This window comes from Ailuropoda melanoleuca, chromosome 15, assembly GCF_002007445.2.
Source record: "Ailuropoda melanoleuca isolate Jingjing chromosome 15, ASM200744v2, whole genome shotgun sequence".
Taxonomy (NCBI): domain Eukaryota; kingdom Metazoa; phylum Chordata; class Mammalia; order Carnivora; family Ursidae; genus Ailuropoda; species Ailuropoda melanoleuca.
Genome location: NC_048232.1, coordinates 53575685 through 53595016, shown reverse-complemented (window position 1 = coordinate 53595016; position 19332 = coordinate 53575685). Strand labels below are relative to the sequence as shown.

The following is a 19332-nucleotide window of genomic DNA, read 5'->3' as shown; positions in this document are numbered from 1 at the left end:
CCAAATTGCTTATCTTTACCAAGTTATTATATCTTGATTTTCTGCTTCCATGGCCCTGTTTGTTTTGGCTTTGGCCTTAGTAAAGATTATCATCATTAATATCAAATAAAAACATTTTAATTGCAAACACACCAACGATTTCATTGGAAAGCCTAATATGTCATCTATAGCAGTGGAGGTCACATGAAATCTTTGGGAAATATTTGCTCTATTTAACGAAGAGACCTCTATAGGCAAACTTACTCCAAACAATTTCTCAAGTTACCTAGCTAGAAGAGATAGAGAAGATTTGGTTTGCAAAGACTGCATAAAATCCATCAAGCAAATAAAGCCCATGAATTGATAAAAAGCACTCTGCTGCTGAACAGTTTATAACACAGATCTTATTATGAATATACGTGCAATCATAAAGTAAATGAATTCACCTGGTTAATTACGAGATTTGATTTCAGTTGTGGCGTAAATTTGCGGCACATATATATACTTATATTTTATATATATGATCTATATAATATGTAATGTGTATACATAGAGTGCATATATAGTATAGACATATTTTAGGGAAAATATTGATTTTCAAGAAAAAAATTATAGATACATAATAAGCATGATGAATGGATATACACATCACCCATATTCATAGACATATACGTGTTCTGATTGGATAATTTGAAATGATCTACAGTTTATCTTTAATTAAATTACTACCTTGATTTGGAGTTCGCTAGCTAATCACTCTTGAGAAAGAACATTTGGAAAATAATTGCTAAAGAGAGCCAAACTGTTGTAGACCATAAATGTTCTTTCTTATTTGCCAAGGCTTCTCCTTCAGGGTGCAGGGCGATTCCAATGGGCTGGAAGCCACTGGTATTTACTGGCTCCAAGCCCTGGCTCTATGCTTAGAAATGCAAGAAACTCTTTGTTCCAAAGAAACCTCTTCTCAAAAGAAGTAACAAGTTTCTCTCACACAAGTAGTTGTAGGATTATGAGTGAATATGTAAAATGCTAAGAATGAGTCATTCATATTGCTACTGATTTCATTGTTACTAATACTTTCCCCAAATAGGGCCTGCAAGGTCGCCAACAGTATTTGAAGGAACTGTGGCTTTTGGTGGGAGAGAAGTCTTTTGATGGCCAATGTAGATTTATTAATGAAAAATAAAGAGAGCTGACATTTAGTATTTGTTTGGTGCTCTGCTTTGGCTAAACCCTTTATGTGTTTTACCTCACTGAAATCTTCACCGCCCCCCCCCAGTTAAGCACCGTTATTGTTGTCGTCTTTATTTTATAAAGGAGGAAACCTGGAAGAAGAGAGGAGCTGGGATAGCCCAAGGCTACACAGAAGCAACCCGGATTCAATCTAGGCAAGCAGTGCCCACAGCAACTCGGCAGTTTGCAGCCACTAACACTCCCGCCAGCTTTTCTCAAACCTCTAGGAGAGATTATATGTCAATGTCGGTTTTTTCTATGAAGCTTTCTGCACTTTCTTAGCATTCTAGGAGAAACTCAGGTGCTCTGATGACAGAGTAACTATTCCCCTCAGAAAGAGGCCCTTAGAGGTAGAGAAAGGGCATGATACTGCTCCATGCCTGCAGGGGGCGCTGTCTGTGACTGTATCTTGAACTTCTGTGGTGTGCGACAGAAAGGTCCTGACTGGAGTGTTAGGAAGCAAGGTTGGGCTGGGAAATACTGAATTCAGTTTGATTTTCACATTTGTGAACTGAGGACCAGCCGGGGGGTAAAAGAGGGAAGGAAGAAGCCAAGAGTGGGGAGGGGTGTTGGCGTGAAGGTGCCGTTTACAGAACGTAAGTGAGAAGTAGCAATTCCAAAGAACTGGCTGGCCCTCTCCTGCGCTTCACTTCCCACTGCGATTCTTGGTGGTCGTTTCTTCCTGAAGTTACAGGATAAACAAACCTGGCACACGTTGTAAAATCCTGGCAGTGAGGAGCTCCTGGGGCTTCAAGCCTCTCTGGGGGCTTCGCTATTTGGTCCAGCTAAGAGGTTTCATGTGTGTTGTTGTTGTCTTTTGCCCTCAGCCATTTAACTCTTCCCTGTCTTGAAGCAACCCCCCCCCCCAGAGACAAATTGTTCCCTTCTTTTATCTTTCTATTTGCAAAACAAACCCCAGCCACACGAAGCCTGGAGGATATTCCAGTCTTCTAACCAGTCTAGTTCAAGAAAACTAGGGAGGGGCCAGAGACCTGGCTGGGAGGCCAGTGCAGACCCTGGGTCCTCCGCGTGGAGGCTTCTTCTTGAAGGGCTGGGCCTGAAAAGTCAAACAGGGAAAGTAATTTGGGCTAAATTAGCTGAAGAGCTTTTTAGGCAAACACAAGTTTTTGTGTGGCTATTTCTTGCAACAATGAGATTTTACTGGATTGAAAATTCAGTTGTTAATTCTGGGGAAGTAAATCTCATCCAGGGCTCCAGGTATAGGGTGGTTAAAACATAAAAAAGATGCTGATAAAAGGGAAAAGGGCAGATTCCTTCTGGATATTCCTCTTTTAACCACAAGTGTGAGGTCTGTATGAGATAGAAAAGTGAACAGTTTAATTCAGACATAGGAAAACAACCCATTTTCTTCCCTTTAAACCAGCCTTAAAGAACACACCCAAATAAATGGGCTTGTGTGGCGTCTAAAATACGCCGCCTCTTTATTTATGTGCACCTGCTCCCATACTTTTCAGCTGAATCAAATTAGGACCAACTTTGTTCATAAAGAAACTTATTTTTTAATATTACGATATCAGGATCCCCGCACATTATATACGCAATCCGTCACTCCACATTTAAAATATATTTCTTAGGTTTACATAAAAAAATGAAAGTACTAAGATTATTTACAAAAATACATTCAATACCACTAACATTTAGATGCAACGTTCCCACTTCGCTTCAGACAGGAATGAACTTCTTTTGAACATGGCACAAAAGGGTCACCGGAATAAAAGAAAGAGGTTACACAACTAACCACACAAACACAAAGTAAGGCTGCTAGACCTAAGCCACTCGCGGTTCCAAAAGTAAAAGCCCAAAGCCGAAAGGCTCTTTCAGCTGAGCGTGCACAACAGTTTCTGAGAAGTTTTTTTGTGAACAGGTCTCCTTCCCTTTCATAAACCCCTGGGTCTGGGTTCCTAAATATTAATGTAATGCGACCCAGGCTGAAGGATTAGGCGAAGGAGGGAGGGTGGGGTCTTCCTGCTGCGTGGAGAACATCCCAACCTCCGGCTGCCAGTTACTTCTCCACCGCCTCCTCCACGCAGGGCAGTTTGCGTTCCTCTGAGGAAATACTGTCCACGATGGAAGAAAGGCATCGAAGGCTACTCGAGGCTGACGAATCAATGCTTGCCCCTCCTGAGCAGAAAAAGAAAACACCCAAGTACAGCAGCCCCTAGGAAGGAAGACCGAAGCAACCGCGGGCCCCGCGCGAGGCCGCTTAGGCAGCGCGGGAGGACCCCGTCCCCGCCGTGGCTCCGAGCCCTTTCCACCCCTTCATCCCAGGCCTCCTCCCGGGATAGTCTCCAGCACAGCCCAGTGCCCTTTCTTTTACTTTACCTTCCTTGGCAGTTATCACGAGGCCCCTGGAATGATCCGAAACACTTGGCCACTGGGAGCTGCAGGTGCGCAGGAAATCCGCACCCTCAAGCTGCGGAAAACCAAGGCCGCAGAAGATTAGGAAAGAAACGTCGTTCCGGGGAGGGAGTGGGGAGGCTCTGTGGGGGTGTCTCCCCTACTTCCTTAGGCCGGGGACGAATTTCCTGCCTATTGCAGGCACCCCGAGTTCACGGGTCACTGGGGGTTCACTGGAGAGGGAGCGGGAGGGGTGGGCGAGGAAGGGGAAGGAAGCCCGAGCAGCTGGAGGTTAAGGGCCCAAGGAAAGCGTCTAATCAGCCTGCACATTCCCCTGCCCGGGCAGCGTCTGGGCTTACATTCTCTTGCTTGGGTCTGTAGCTGAAGGGGTCCACCCCTAGCTCCTGCATTTTTTCCTGCTGATCCAGCTGATGGAGCAGGTCCTGCAGCCGCTCAATGTAGCTGATGGCACTCCGCAGAATCTCCACCTTGGGCAGCCTCTGGTTGGGGTTGGCCACAGTCCGCCGCTTCAGTGCCTCGAAGGCCTCGTTGATTTTCTTTAGTCGCCTCCTCTCGCGCAGGGTGGCAGCTTTCCGCCGGTCAGTGGGGGCAGATTTTCTCTTGCAGGTCTTGCAAGCCCAGATCAGACATTGGCCGGGGCAGTGGGGGGGTTGCAGGCCCGGGGGCGCCAGGACGTGCTCCTCTCCACTGCTGTCACTCCCAGCTTCAGGGGGCATTTGGTCCTGGCAGGGGGACAAGGTACCATCACTCCCTGGGTACAAAGGGGAGCCCTCTGCCACTTCTAATGGCTGCAGAGTAACATTTTCCCCGTCCAAGTAGAAGAAATAGGAGCCAGTTTCAAAAAGGTCCATCATCATGTTCTCCTCCTTGGCCTCTGACTCGGGCTGAACTGGGTGATGGGCTCAAAAACCCGGAGGAACCACCCAGATGGCATTTAATTAGTGCGGTGACATAAGTCGCCCCAGCTTTATATATAGTAGCTCCTGAAACTCAATCCAACTTTTAGCTCTCACGGAGGATCAGTCTCCCAATGTGATCACAGCCAGTGCTCTCCAGAATATCTGGTTTGAAAGAAAACTGAGAAGTGTCACCTCCAGGACGATGGGACAATCTGTATGCAGAACAGGTTAAAACAAAACACTCGGAGAGAATCCTACAATTTAAATGAAGCCTTGACTGCTTCCATTTAAGACAGTTTAGATGCTAACCTGTTTACGGGACAACTTCAAAACAACTGGGGATTTACATCGCTCCGTTCCCCTCCCCCAGGCTCATCTGAATTCTAAGTATAGACCTATGATGAAAGATTTCAGAGGCAATAGCCATTGCTCCAAAATAGCCTGGTTAATATTTGCAGAGTGGTTCAGCTCTTTTCTCTGTCCTGCCTGTCAAAAAGATGCTATTCCCGTGATTAAAACCATTACAGTCCTTCAAAGGTAATACATGACTTTCAGGCTTCAGCCTCAATAGCAGCAGGTAAATCTCTTTCCTCTCTTTTGCTAAGGCTGGAAGATGATTTGGGAGCTGGAGGGCTGGCTGGAGGGTGCTCAGATTCCTTCCTCGGCTGTCTTATTTTTGGGGGGTGGCAACCAAGATCTGAATTCTGTACCCCTCCATGGCGGAGCAGTCGTACCAATGAGGTAAGGGCTGGGGCAGAGGATGGGGTTGCAATACATGTAATCACTTCTCTTTAAAAACAGTTTTAGTGGAAACAAGACTCACACCATTGCTACTGGAGAGTTCAGAATTCTCTGCAGCCCCCCTTCCCCGAGGTGCCTCCGTTGTGGCTCCTGCCCTGCACACTGTGCTCACGGCTTGTTTGTTTGCGTTCTTGAGATCCACCGACTCCAAATAAGTTGTGTCATAGGATTCAGATGAGAAAGGTGGCAACCAAGGCACAAGCAAGGAATACAAGTTTTAATTGCAGCCTGCCATGGTCCAATACACACAGCATGGCGGTCGGGAACGCAGTAAGGATGAGGACAGCGTCTCTAGATTCGGAGGAACTCCCCTCAAGTCCTAGCTGAGTTCATTTCTATTTCTGTGTACATAGACAAGTTCTAGCTCTGGATTTCTCCAAGATAATAGCAGTCGTCTTCTAGAATTTGATCGAGGGTTGACTCGAATGGTGCCGTGCAGGTGAAGCACAGAGCCTTCCAGCAGCTGCTTGAAGAGCAGTAGCGTCCGAAGCATGAGGCTGTGCACAGGGCTAAGACCGTCTCGTATGAAGGAAATAAGGCACAGCTATTGCAGAAGGCTTTTTTCCCCTCTTATTATCGCATTCTTTTCTTTTCCTTTCTCTTTTCTTTCCTTTCCTTGTTCCTTCCAGAGCTCTGGAAGGTCACCCTGCACCTATAAATGGCCTTCGGGATGACAGTCAACCTTGGTTTTGGCCTCGATAGTCAGTGCCTGAAAAAGTAGATGGAAACACAAGGTCTTCCTATTCTATCCCCGAGTAGGGATGATTATAAGCTGTGTTCACTATGACTTCAGTTTTTAGATGAAGACAGTACAAGGGATCAATGGTCCATGTAGGAACTAGCTACATTTTTGAGCCAAGTCACTTATTTCAGAAGATGATTCTTCATAGTCTTTTCCTACTGTGCCACAGGCTTCGGGTGTTATGTTCTGACATTTTGGGCTGTTTTTATGTTTTTGTTATTGTGCAGCTGAATAATTTCCTATCAAGTTTGAGAACCATTTTTATGTTTTTGGAAAAGTAGGCAACACAGGGAAGAATAATAAGAAGCCATTACCTCTTTTGTGACATTTTCTCCTATTTCTGCCAGGGCAGGTTGCTGATATCAGCAGTTAAGACAGCAGATTGGAGGCTCCAGCAACTCACGGTATACTCTAACATCCATTATGGAAAATTATCCTGTGCTCTTAACTACCCCGCATGATGCATCTTATAATGGGAAGACAATCTGAAAAGTCATTTTTAATCAGTAAAGGTATATCACATTATTTCTAGGATAATTAAGATAATAATAACTGAAATACATTTATTTGGCATTTTGGGGGTACCTACTAAGTGGGTACCAGATAGTATCCTGGGAGATGAGGATAAAACAGTAAGAAATGATCCCTTTTCTCATGGAGTTTGAATCTAGAAGGGTGAGTGAAAATGACGAAGAGATAAAAAAAAATGTGAGAAATATCTCTCAATTTGGGGTGCGGAAGGCTTAGGTTACAGTCATTTTAGCTTGTGAAGACTCCGTCAACTCCAATATCTCAAATTCTCATTTTTTTAATCCATAAAGTTAATATAATGACAAAAGACGTCATACTCTCAAAGGTAGTGATGAAGTTTTTAAAATTTTTAAAATTGTGCCATCATTTCGAAAATGTTGCGTATTCTGTAAAAGTACTTTCACTAATGGAATTAGGTGTAGACACAAAATGAGGTAAGAAAAATAGCACTTCTAAGGAATTTTGTTGCTCGGATAATAGAAGTAACATTAAGGTGGTACCATTGTTAGACTCCCCATTGATTTTAAGAGCTAGCAGATAGATGTGGGAGAGTCTGCACATCCTGAACCTGTTAAAGAATGGGAAAATGAGCCCTTTCCTTTTTTATTTTTCCCTCCTTCAAGTGTTGTCATTGGAGGAACAGCGAGTTAAAAATGTAGAAGGAGAAGATTCTAGAAATTGGAAAAAGCTTTGAGATGCTGGTCAATATTAACCTCCCAGACAGGGGTGGCATTTCTTTATGTGAGTTCAAACTTTACTACAGAATTGTTGTTCCTTATTAAATTATAAAGCCCCTTTCCCAACATTCTCTAGAACTCGGGCCAATAAAATTTAGTGGTGGTGTTCACCTTGGTTGAAACAGGCTTTTCCTTCTTTTGTTGTTGTTTTGGGAGCTGGGGTAGAGGTGGGAGGAGAGAAGAAGGAAATGGCAGCTTGGGAAACAACCACCCATTACCAGATTAGGTAATGGGAAAATACGCAGCGATTCCAAACAACTAACTGGTGAGCTTTTGGAACTCCAACTGTTTACAGAATATGAGATGCCTGTAATTGCAATCACATTATTTCTCAGCAGAACTTGGGAGACACAGACCTTGACAAGTGGTCCAGACAGGTTTGTGTGAACTGAAATCCTCTGAACTTTAAATAGTGCATTTTTAAAAATTATGGATGAATTAATAGCAATGAGAGAATAATAGTATTAAGGAACAATTATTCACTTCAGGAGCCTAGAGTTCATTCATAACAACATCTGAAACTACGTTAGTGATAAAATTGAGAGTTTTCAAACAGTTTACCACCTTGTTCTTTCTTCATGCTTAGCTATTTGCAAATGCATTTTCTTCCCATCATCTCCACAAAAGCTTGACTATATCCAGTTCTTCTCTGTGAAAGGAGTGGGAGGGAAAGGATTATCGCTACTCAGTCATTGGTGGATTGCAGCTATGAGCCTTTGGGAAGGTGATGTAAGCTGTGTCAAAACAACTTTGGAGTGAGACAGAATCCAAGATCTAGCCATTCTTTTTAAGTCTATTTTATTTTATATTTTATTTTATTTTATTTATTAGAGAGAGAGAGCACGAGCTGGGGGTGGGGGTAGTGGCAGAGGAAGAGGGAGAAACAGACTCCCCACTGAGCAGGACCCTGGGATCAGGACCTGAGTGGGAGGCAGACGCTTAACCGACTGAGCCACCCCGGCGCCCATCTACCCATTCTTCATTATATATTCCGAGCCTCAGTTTTATAAGAGATCGGTTGGCATACATAACACATCCATCACAGGCACATCCTTCGCCTAAAATGCAATAATTAATTGTTGAGTCCATGATAAGGAATGTGCACTCAACAAATGTTATTTCCCCCCCTTCCCCTACTCAGTTCATAAGGCCTCTGATTGAAATAGCCAGAGTGAATGAATGGAAATACCTAGATTTGATGAGACAGGTATTTAAGATGAATTTAGGGATTGATTGATGTTAATGGTATAGTGGAAGTGAAAATATTGAGCCTAGTGACTCCAATAACAGTGTTTCATGTATTTAGGCCCTCAACAAATCTCTGGTTTCCTGGGGGATAGACGCTAATTTAAAAAATCACACAAATGAGTAACAGAACAAGGAACTTTGGAGGAAAGAGTGTGGTTCGAAGCTAGCATACAATGATGAGTCTATCATGAACGGGAAGCTTGAGGAAGGATGGTTTGGGGATGGAAGTCCCTGAATGTGGGGTTGGTATTTCCAGGGAGCATGCTGAAGATTTTTAGCAAACCGGTGGGTTCCGATAGTGGAGACAGGAGGAGGAAGCTCAAGGAAGACATGGTCACAGGGTCGGTTTGTCAGAAACTGGTGAAGAGATTTCTGTGGGTCATATCCAAGGAATTTGGCTATATTGTTGCCTAGTTGGGTTCAAAGAAAGCCGTTTCACTTGTAGCTGAGAAAGCGGGATGGAGATCCAGACAGAAGCGGCAGTGAAGAGAGAAACAAGAGGGAAAAAAACGACAGAAGAAAGGAGGGGGGCGGGAAAGGAGAGATGCAGGATGAACCGAACCTGGTCCAGCCTGCCCTGGAGGAAGAGTCAACTAGCAAGGCCCCTGAGAGGCCTAGAGAATCGAAGGAAAGGCCCGCTGACCGAAAGGGAAAATTCAGAAGAGGCACATCAGTGCTTTAAACTTGTGGCAGCTCAGTGAGTAACACGAACCCCAGCACCTGTAATCTCGCTCATCTGCAGACAGTTTGTGCCCAGAGTCCCCCACACCGTGCTAAAGATAGTTCTGCGCTTGGACTGCCAGAACAGTCGCGTCACTTCGGAGAGCACGGGGGAGGGGCCCGGATGGAGGAACAGGGAAGCTTTCAAAGGCAGGTCCTGCGCAGTCTCCAGGGGACGGCAGTGAGAGGCGACGGGAAACGCGGCGGGACCTGGCCTAGGGAGGACTGGTTTTGAGGCCTGCTGGGGAGGTCTGGCTGCCTTTTCAAAACAGCTAAGGCACGGGTCTAAGACAAGCAAAGGGGGAACCGGACAGGCTGCTATTCAGATCTTCTAACAAATACATTGCTCTTTGCTCTGGTCAGGCCCTGATTCCCTTCCATTTGGGAGTAGAACACAACTTCCACCAAAACCTATGTTCAGTTCACGCACTGAGCGCAAAAGATACGGAAGGAGCCTACTGCTCATTTCTTGTTTTCTAGGCCGTAATTTCCAGGGAAAGAGGCAATCAACGCTCCTCTACCTGCGAAACACTCATTCCTTGGTGTTTACAAAAATGAAGTTTTCTTCATAATTTTGTACCCTCCATTACCTTTCATTCAGATTTACAAATTTGGGAGCAAAATTCGGGAACTGTTAGAATCTTTCCGGGTTAAATAATGCTTCCTGGTGGGTCACTGACTTGGTCACCAACTGGTGTAGGTTTGCTTAGGATGGGAACCCGAGGGCCCTGACTTTCAGCGCTAACACTGGGAAAATCCCATGCAAATCAGAACGAGTTGGTCACCATACATCCTAGAAAAAGACAATAGATGCCTACTAATATCTATTCATAAATAAGACAACACAGAGTACAGGATAGATAAAGTAGACTTCTTTCCTTTAAAAAAATTACAGTGATTACAAATACAGGGTTTGTCTTTAGATTCAAGTTCTAGGCCCAGCTCTGCCACTTGCTAATATTTGACCTTGAGCCAATTATATAACTTCTCTAAGTCTCAATTAACTAGTCCATAAAGCGGAAATAATATCACCTTATTTAAGGTTGTTTTAAAGATTAAAACAATGTCAATGAAACACGTAATATACAGTGTCTGGCACATAGTAAAACTCAATACATATCAGTATTATATTATTTAACTTTTGATTGAAGAAAAGAAAGTCATCCAACTACATATCACCTTAATAAGTCACACTCTGCTTTTTTTTGTTTTCTATAAGTCCGAAATTGTCATGTAATGTAATATTACATAATGTAAATGTTGTATTCTTATTTTTAAAATATAAATCTAATACAGTATTATGTATATGCTACCTTTTGAACTTAAAATATTACATGACCTTTTCATGACACTAAATACAACTACTGATTAAAATGTCTAAGAGACATGGAGTAATTTTTCAGCATTGTTTACACCTTTTAAAAACTAAATGAATTGTGCTATTTCGATGATCCAAATTATAGTAGGGTCTGGTGTTACTAGCTTTGCTAAGCTAAACAGATGTCTCTAGTGTAGAATGGTTCGCCAAGTATTTTGTTACTGTCCTCCAACTGGCTGGTTATGACATATTGTCCAAAATAGTTGGTGCTTTAATGCCAATGTCAGAGCCTCCCGTGACAAATAGTCACCACTGTACAAACACATCTTATTCCATAAAGTTTTTCTACCGGTTTAGAAAAAAAAAGTTGTTTAATCAGCCACACACACACATTTCATACTTTTTGAGAAGCTCAGACATTTTTGTTTCCGTTAAAACACGTTAGTTTTTAGGATAGTGATATAAGCACCCCCAAAATTAGAATGTGTTTAAATTTTATATTATCTGGAGCTTTTTAAATATAGAAATGACATGTTCAATGTGTCGCTAGTCACATAAAAAGTATGTTAAATTTTATCTTCCTTGATTTCATGATCTAGGCTAGATGTTGTGATTGGAAAAGACTTTGCTATGTAATTTTACAGTAAAAATATACCCGTTTTATTAAGCCAAGTAAATTAACTTTTCATTTTTTTGTGTTTAAGTATAAACTACCATGAGATTTAAGCTGTTTGACAATATAATGTTCAAGAATTTGTACTTTGAGAGGGTAGACTCTAAAATTAGAGTGTAGTTTTACATTTTATTTTGTAAAGTCATAGCCATTATCCAACTCTGAAAAAAAAAGTGGCAGGCTGTGTGTTGAAGTGCTTTAAATGAACGATCTCATTACATCTTCACAATGTTTTAGCAAGCATGTCATAGATTATCTTCATTTTAAAGAGGGAGAAAGCAAAGCAAAGAGAAATTAATCTACTTGCTCAAGATCACATGCTTATAAACCAGTCCTGGTTCTTATACAGTCATTTACATAATCAAAAAGAAGTCCTTATTAGAGCCTCCTTACAGTGACCTATAGAAGAATAATCCTCAGTGGAAAAAAAAAAAATCTATGAGCAAACTAACTTAGAGGACCTTTGAGTGTTTCTTTGGCAGCCTTCAGGGTAACCTTTTTTCTAGTAGAGTGACCCAAAGAAGCAGTGTTGATAGTTGATGACTGAGACTTGGATCTGTGTTCTGTCCCATTGGGAAATAATGATGCAATTGTATTTTCCATGTACACTGCCATGTACAGACAGCCTGTCGCTGGGGTCAAATACCTGATGCTCAAATTAAAATGCCCAGTGTTTATTTCATTATTTAAAAATATACAGTAAGAAGCACAGGGAAAAAGATGGAGTAGTTTTGCACACTCAGGATGGGGTAAAAGTAAGGTGGAAAGACCATACTATCCAAGTCTTATATTACACCGTGCTGTGTCCTGCCTTTCTCCTCCTTCAGTCTGCCCACTTACAGTATTTAAAAAGACTATAATTGAGGGAAAGCAAGAGATTGCAGCAAATGGAAGGTGCCTGGAACCAAGACATGGTTGCTCCTTGGACCTAGTCAAAAGCTGTAGCTCACCTATGATCTGCTGAGCAGCCGTGGCTTTGGTCTGTAGGGGCCAGACTGGATTCCCCGAATGAATGCTCAATGTAAGGCCTCCTGAATACTTGATGTCTCAGGCATATTTGGTTGTTAATGCTTAACTGGCCCACCATCCCTTCCTATGTTGACAAGCATAGGCTACCCCTGCTTGATCTATGTTTAATTTGTTTTCCAAGCCATTTGCTTTTATATTTAATTTCATCTATTCTTCTTCTTCCTCCTCTTATACTCTATGGTAGGATTGAATGTTCTGAAACAATAGCAAATGTATATTATATCTGCTTTCACAATAATTACGCATGTGCTCTCAACTAGAATTGCTGTTGCTTCATGATTTTTCATTGTTTATCTAACTTATTTTAATTCTTTAGTAGGAATTGGTTTTTATAAAAGTTTAATAGTATCATCTCATTTCCATTTGTCTCTGTCCATTCCTTGTTCTTTGCTTCTTTTTGGAAGTTGCTATTTTATCTATGCACAGTCCCACACCAAATCCTATATTCCCCATGTGGTTTGTGTACCTGCTGGAAAGAGTCTATCACTTACTACCATACTTCTTAAATTTCTAGATCTCGAATCAGTTACAAACATTGATATGATTAACTATTTAACAATAGATCTAAGTTTGTCTAACCACTTCTGATTCCATATTTATTATATATTAAAATTTTCAAGATGGTTTTTCCCTTTTTAAAATATATCCTTTCAATTTTCTAAATTAACAGACTTTTAGATTTATAGAAATATTAAGCAAAAACTTCAGAGTTTCCATAAACTCCCACATAAAATGTTTTTAAATTTCCCTTTATTCTTATTCTCTTTTTCTACCCCTTCCTTAATAAGGCTTTACTCTGTGCAAAATTTTATATTAAACTTAGAAACATTTGTATAATATCTGCCTTCACAGGCTTGTTTTGGTACATTTGGTTTATCAATGCGAATCACATTAAAGTTTAAGAGACTATTTCACATAAGCCATTTATAAAGAAAACCTTTATTAAGAAATCCTTTTAATATAATGTCCTCCCAAAATAGAGAGGGAACATACTTCAAATTTTCTATTTATTAATTATGCTTTTAGTCAGGTTTAATAATCAGGAAAAACGTTTATTTTTATTACCATTCATTTATTGACAGAACAGAGAAAATTTAGTTTTGAGTGGGGTTGCTCCTGAAAAAAGCTAAAACTTAAAATATTTTAATTCCAAATATTTAAAAAACTCACTTGGAAATAAGATAGTTTGGGCTTGAAAGAGTCTTTTTCTCTCTCAAAAATAATGGACACATTTGGTCCAAGAATTACATCGCTGAGGGTAGAGTTTCTTTCTAAATTTGTTTCCAAGAAAACAGATGATCATATGCTGCTGGAGATCAAAAAAAAATAAGGCGCCCACATAGCCCGTAATAAAACGTTCTCTTCTGCTCAGTGCAGACTAATGCGGACTGTGACAAGCATGACTCCTATGATGGATATTTGCTAAAGTTCGATTTTCTTTTCATACAAACAAGGGCTCTATTAACATGGTTTCCTCAACTCCACTTCTCACTTCCAAATCTTCTAGGAATTGACACCAACTGTCCATTTTGACACTTGTTCATTAATTTCCTTTCAATAGAACTATTCTCTTCACTCAGCTGTTGCAACAATTTAAGGTTTTACCAGCTCTTCTGCTACGGCTTTTTGTTGGACCTTCTGTTTGTATCCAGAAGACAATATAACCCCAGAACCCTCAAGAATGTCACCGAGTCATTAGTGCAGTTTGCCACTTGTTCCATTACCCACTCTCATAGAGGGACACTTTAGCTTGACCTCTTTGACAACGGAGAGAGAAAAATCAATTCGTTCTCTCTACCAAGACTTACTGTCTGAGGTTCAGTAATTGGTGGCAGTAAATTTGTGCCAATACTTCCTTTCCTGACTTGCATCCTTCCACACACCTGACCGGAGTGGATCCAATACATTCCGAGTTATAAACTGCTTACAGAAAATATTTTTCCCCCCTCCAATTGAGAGGTGTGTATGCGCCCACTATGTGAGTGTGGTGCCTTCACCGTCACGACTGGGAGCACGAACAGATCCTAGGGAACAGAGAATGATTATTGTATCTCTTTGTGGAATATGGTCAACTTGGCTAATTTTTACTCACTATTGGGCAACTCCAGCTCTTTGAGGATTAAAGGGTATAAAAATGAATAATAAAAGGCATGGCTGAAGTTGAGTGTAACATTTGTTTTGTAGTAAGATGAAGTTGGACCGTGCACAGCGGTATGTCTTTTCCACGGCACAACAAGCTCTTTACTGGTGTGTCAGTTTTTGTTTGCGGTTAGTGAGAAACATCACATCATGAAGAAAGAATGCAAGAATCAAGGGTTGCTTTGCTCTTTACCAATCTGTTGCGCTGTTCTCAGAAATGTTTGTATTTGAAGTTGCCAAAAGGTAGCAGTTTGTGTGTGTGTGTGTGTGTGTGTGTGTGTGGCTGCTATGCTTAAAACTAATAAGAGTGTAATAAGTGGTATTTGATTGTTTTTATATTCTTTTACCATTTTTTTCAGATCGGTGTGGTTTAGTCATTCAGACTTTTGTATTATGTTATATAATGTAATAGCGCTAAGAACATATGGTCCTTTTCTTAAGAGCTAAGTAATTTCAAAATATTAATTCATTCATGTTCTATGTATGATTCTAAGATAGCTAGACTTCTTATGTTTCCAACTTTATTTTTACTTCTTTGAGGATTTGGTATTTTATATAGCTTTCTAAAACTCCCATAGCATATATTTTTTTTCTTTAATCTTATCCATTTCAATTCACCAAAAGGTTATTTTTTTTTTTCCGACTTTGAAGAAAATCCCAGTCTTCTCAATGGAGTAAGTTATCTTTTGAAGATTAAAGTAATGATTAAAATCAGCTTTTGGACATATGCTAATACTATAATACTATTTTTGGCAGTGGTGTGTTACTTAAAGAGTTTTATAAATACATTATCTTAGCAATAACCTCAGCCACAGGAAAAAATGAAGCACAATCTTACAAGATCTTATAAGATTAGTGTGAGATTTCCTGAAGGCGCAGTAATTTAGCACTACCTTTAGAAGTGGGCAGCACGACTTTTCTGGGGCTCTGGGGCTTTAATAGTCTATCTAGAGAAAAGGCAAATAACAGAAAGAGAGGAAGGGAGAGAGAGAGGAAGAGGCAGGGAAGAAAAGAGAGGGGCGGGAAGATAAAGAAGAGGAAGAGTAGGGTTGTGAAATCTTTCCAAGTTTGGAACTGACAACTAGACTTCTATCAAAATCAACTCTTTTAAAAATCCAATGTTCTGAAAATCAAGGCATATTTGGAATTATTTTAAATGCTTAGCATTACTGGCTAAACACAAAAGGCTTTAGGGTAAAGCACATTTTTTTATGGTATGCTTCCTTGGGCATAAAATTTGGTGAAAAAACGCAGTCACAGGAAACTTGGAAGCACTTCTCTGTCTTGTATGTTCCTGCCTCAAAGTTGATGGCTGTGAGGAACTCACAAGGACTCTATTTGTAGAGTCTGGATCAGCCAGCTATGCCCATTTTTCACAACTGTCTCTTTCCGCATATCTCATATTGAATGCAATATCTGCTTCTATAATTATTCAGAACCAAGCACTCATTCCATTGCCCTCGAATGCTTATTTGTTCATATGACCTACTCTCTGGGGCAGGACCTGTGAAATCATCAGTGATTCAGGCACTCATGCTATGTTTATAAGAGACTATGACTGTTTATTGGCTGTTCATTTAAAAAGTATTGGTGGGTTGCTTGTTCGTGGTCACCCAGCTCCCGAGTACCTCGCCACCCTTGATGTTCCTGGCTTCTATGTCAGCAAAGAGTCACTATTTCACCTACCTGGCCCCGTTAGAGTGAGAGCCTCAGGATATGTGTTTACCTTATACCCAGCCACTCCTGGGAAACTCTCCAGAAGCTGACCAGTGTTGCTATCTATTCATCTCCTGAACCCTAGTGGTTCAGTTTCCTGGGTACCTGAAGGTGGTTACAACAGCATGGAACTCAGCATGGAAAACTGTAACCCTTAACTCCCCTCTTTGTATCTTTTAACTTTCTTCTTTATTAAGTCTTGGCTTTATAGTAATAAAGTTGTGTTTTCATTTACCTTAAGAGAACTTAATTTTGTAAAACATTTTTTAATCCAGTAAATCTTCATTTTAAAAAAAGATATCTTTAGGGGATGCCTGGGTGGCTCAGTTGGTTAAGCATCTGCCTTCGGCTCAGGTCATGATTCCAGGGTCCTGGGATCCAACCCCATGTCAGGCTCCCTGCTCAGTAGGGACCCTGCTTCTCCCTCTCCCTCTGCCTGCCGCTCCCCCTGCTTGTGCTCACTCTCTCTCTCCGGCAAATAAATAAAAAAAAATAAATAATCTTAAAAAAAATAAAAAAGGTTTCTTTAATGTTACATACCGGGTAGCCCCATTATAAAGGGTCTTTGAAATGTAGACAGTAGATTATATAAGTCACTTATTGAAATAACCAGGCCTCAAGGTTTATTTTAAGAAGCGGTCTTGGTATCAATTGCATCAGAATCCCTAAGAGAGCTTGTTAAAATTTGGATTCCCATGACCCACTGAAGCTCAACTGAAGTAGAATATTTCTGTAAATGCTAATAGAGTTGTTGCTGGAATTCAATGTGTCTAGCACAGTGCTTTTTCATCTTGGCTGGACATTAGATCATCTGCAAAGTTGGGAAAACACCAGGTGATTTTAATGCACAGTCAAGGTTGAGAACCCCTGACCTAACACAATGACCAACACTTATTAGATGCCTAGTAATTGATAGATACCGTTGTTAGACAAATTAAAGCTAGTAACTAATTAAAAACCCATCTCTAATTTTAATTTACCAAGGGAAAGGAAGGATCAATGAAATCTCCAGTATAATTTTTTTTTTTACGTCAAAGAAGACTAGATCTTGGATATTTACTTCCCAAATCTCCCCCAAATTACATATAGTTAAATGATTTTACATTAGGTAAAAATAAATAGCACTTAAATTATGAATAGCATTGGTAACTTTATGTAACACAGTTCCTTTTCTTCAGTAAAGTCCTACTTTAAAACATGGATTCTAGACTACAATGTCAAGAAGAAATAAAACCATAATTCAATCACTGAGAAACCCAAATTCCATATGATAATAAAGACATGATAAATGCCAATATTTATCGCATACCTACCGTGAGATGTTTCAAATTATGATTTAATAAAAATTATTTAGGTCTACTAACTATTTTTTCACAATATCCCTAAGAGTTAATATCACATCCAAACCTTTACCTTGTACATTTAAAGCAAAAGCAAACATGTAGCAAAAAGTGCTAGAATGAATCACTTGTCCCCAGGTATCATTTTTATAAAGAATTCTTTATTGGAATTAAATTTGCATAAACATCTCTTAAATTTTGATTTTTTTCCTTTAAAAGTTGACACAATGACATTCTTCTTGGTATATAATCACCTACTTTGTTACATTATGAAAAGTATGAGAGCTGAAGTACAAATTATTCCATATTACAATAATGTCGACTTTGCTAGATTATATGAAATGTCATTTAAAAATTAGACAATAAATTCCTGTTTAGTATAGTTTGATTGTATTCAGGATGCAAAAAAGGACATTTCTAAAAAATTGAGTTTAATGTAACAAACACATATTTTAAAAAATATTTTAGAAAAAACCCCATAATCATGGAAAACTTGGTAGAACCAGCCTTGCCTTTCAATGGACTGACTTCAGCACATCTGTGGGTAGATTCATTTTAAATATTTTTTTGTAAATTGCATATAATTCAAGCCCGAACGTTAAAAGCAAAACAGCCATACTTCAAGCCAATGCCGTAAATATCCCAATTACCTTATTAAGCATTTTTGTAAAATCTTGATGCATTTCTCTCTGTGACCACGACCAGAAGAAAAAAAAAATATAGAAATGTAAAGCACTACTCCAAATTGTTAATAATAGCTACACTTAGGGAAAAAAGATAGTTACACTTAGGTACTGGAATTTTTATTGATATACATTTTTAAAAAGATTTTTCTGTCGTTAAAAAATTCTTTAATAAGTATTCTCTACTTTTGTAGTAAGAAAATCAAATAAATATCAGCTGAGAAAATAAAAAAAAACAAAACCTAGAACTGGTGTATCTGGTAAATAAGACAGAATCTTGACTTTTAGGACCAGGAAACAAGATCTGTAGCACATTTGAAGCAAAGTTCTATTGATGCTGACCCAGAAGTATTGAAGGAATGTATTGTAAATGTCCCTGGGTAAGGACTAAGTTCTTCCCAGAGTCTGGGGCAAGGGGGTCTTTCTGGTTAAACGGAGCTGCTTCTGATGTACAGATGTGAAGGCTCTGGCACAGGGAACCAGGTAGTTTGCTCTACATGATAAGCTTCAATTATCCGGAAAATTCAGTCCTTCCTAATTAGAACAGATCTTATTATATACTACTTTCCTTAAATTTTTTGGACTGAGACGTAAGGTTACTCAAAGTGGCCCAAGAGTCGAAACTTTAGATTTTGTTTCTGGGACATAGACAGGTCTTGGAATTCTTGTAAATTGTGGGAAAAAAATGTAAATGTTTTAAGTTGAAGTGATATGATCCACTGGACATTAGAAGTTGGGGGAGCGATTATCCCGAAAGAGTGGAGTTATTTATGGTCATTAAAGGGAAATAAGGCTATGCACATACTAAGATTTATTCATTCCAAAATTCATTTTGGTTAATGGTGAGGTGGGTAAATTTAACATGATAGTTTCTTTCTTAGCAGCCAATTTCCTTTCATCATTTACCGAATAACTTTTTTCCACTGTGATTTTTCCTTACCAACATATTAAAACCTTATAACTTGGTCTGTGTTAGAAAAACTTGTTTCATTGAGGTATTACTTGCTTCTCATATCAGTAATATACTTTATTTAGATAATAAAACATCTTAATATCTGAAAGAAAAATTCTCCCATCACTCTTACTACTCAAAGAATTTTAACCTATTTTCCAACTATTTATTCTTTCAGATAAACTTAAGCAGTTTTTACAAATTTGAAATAATCTA

General features: G+C 39.8%; 1 protein-coding gene across 1 annotated transcript; it reads right to left on the bottom strand.

Annotated features, from left to right (window-relative positions):
* Positions 1–2652: 2652 nt before the first annotated feature.
* MYF6 (myogenic factor 6) lies at positions 2653–4511 on the bottom strand. Its single transcript, XM_002916777.4, has 3 exons — positions 3927–4511; positions 3553–3643; positions 2653–3351 (listed from the first exon to the last, which is right to left on the bottom strand). Exons 1-3 carry the CDS (start codon positions 4443–4445, stop codon positions 3233–3235), a joined length of 729 nt encoding a protein of 242 aa, XP_002916823.1. The 5' UTR covers positions 4446–4511; the 3' UTR covers positions 2653–3232.
* Positions 4512–19332: the final 14821 nt, after the last annotated feature.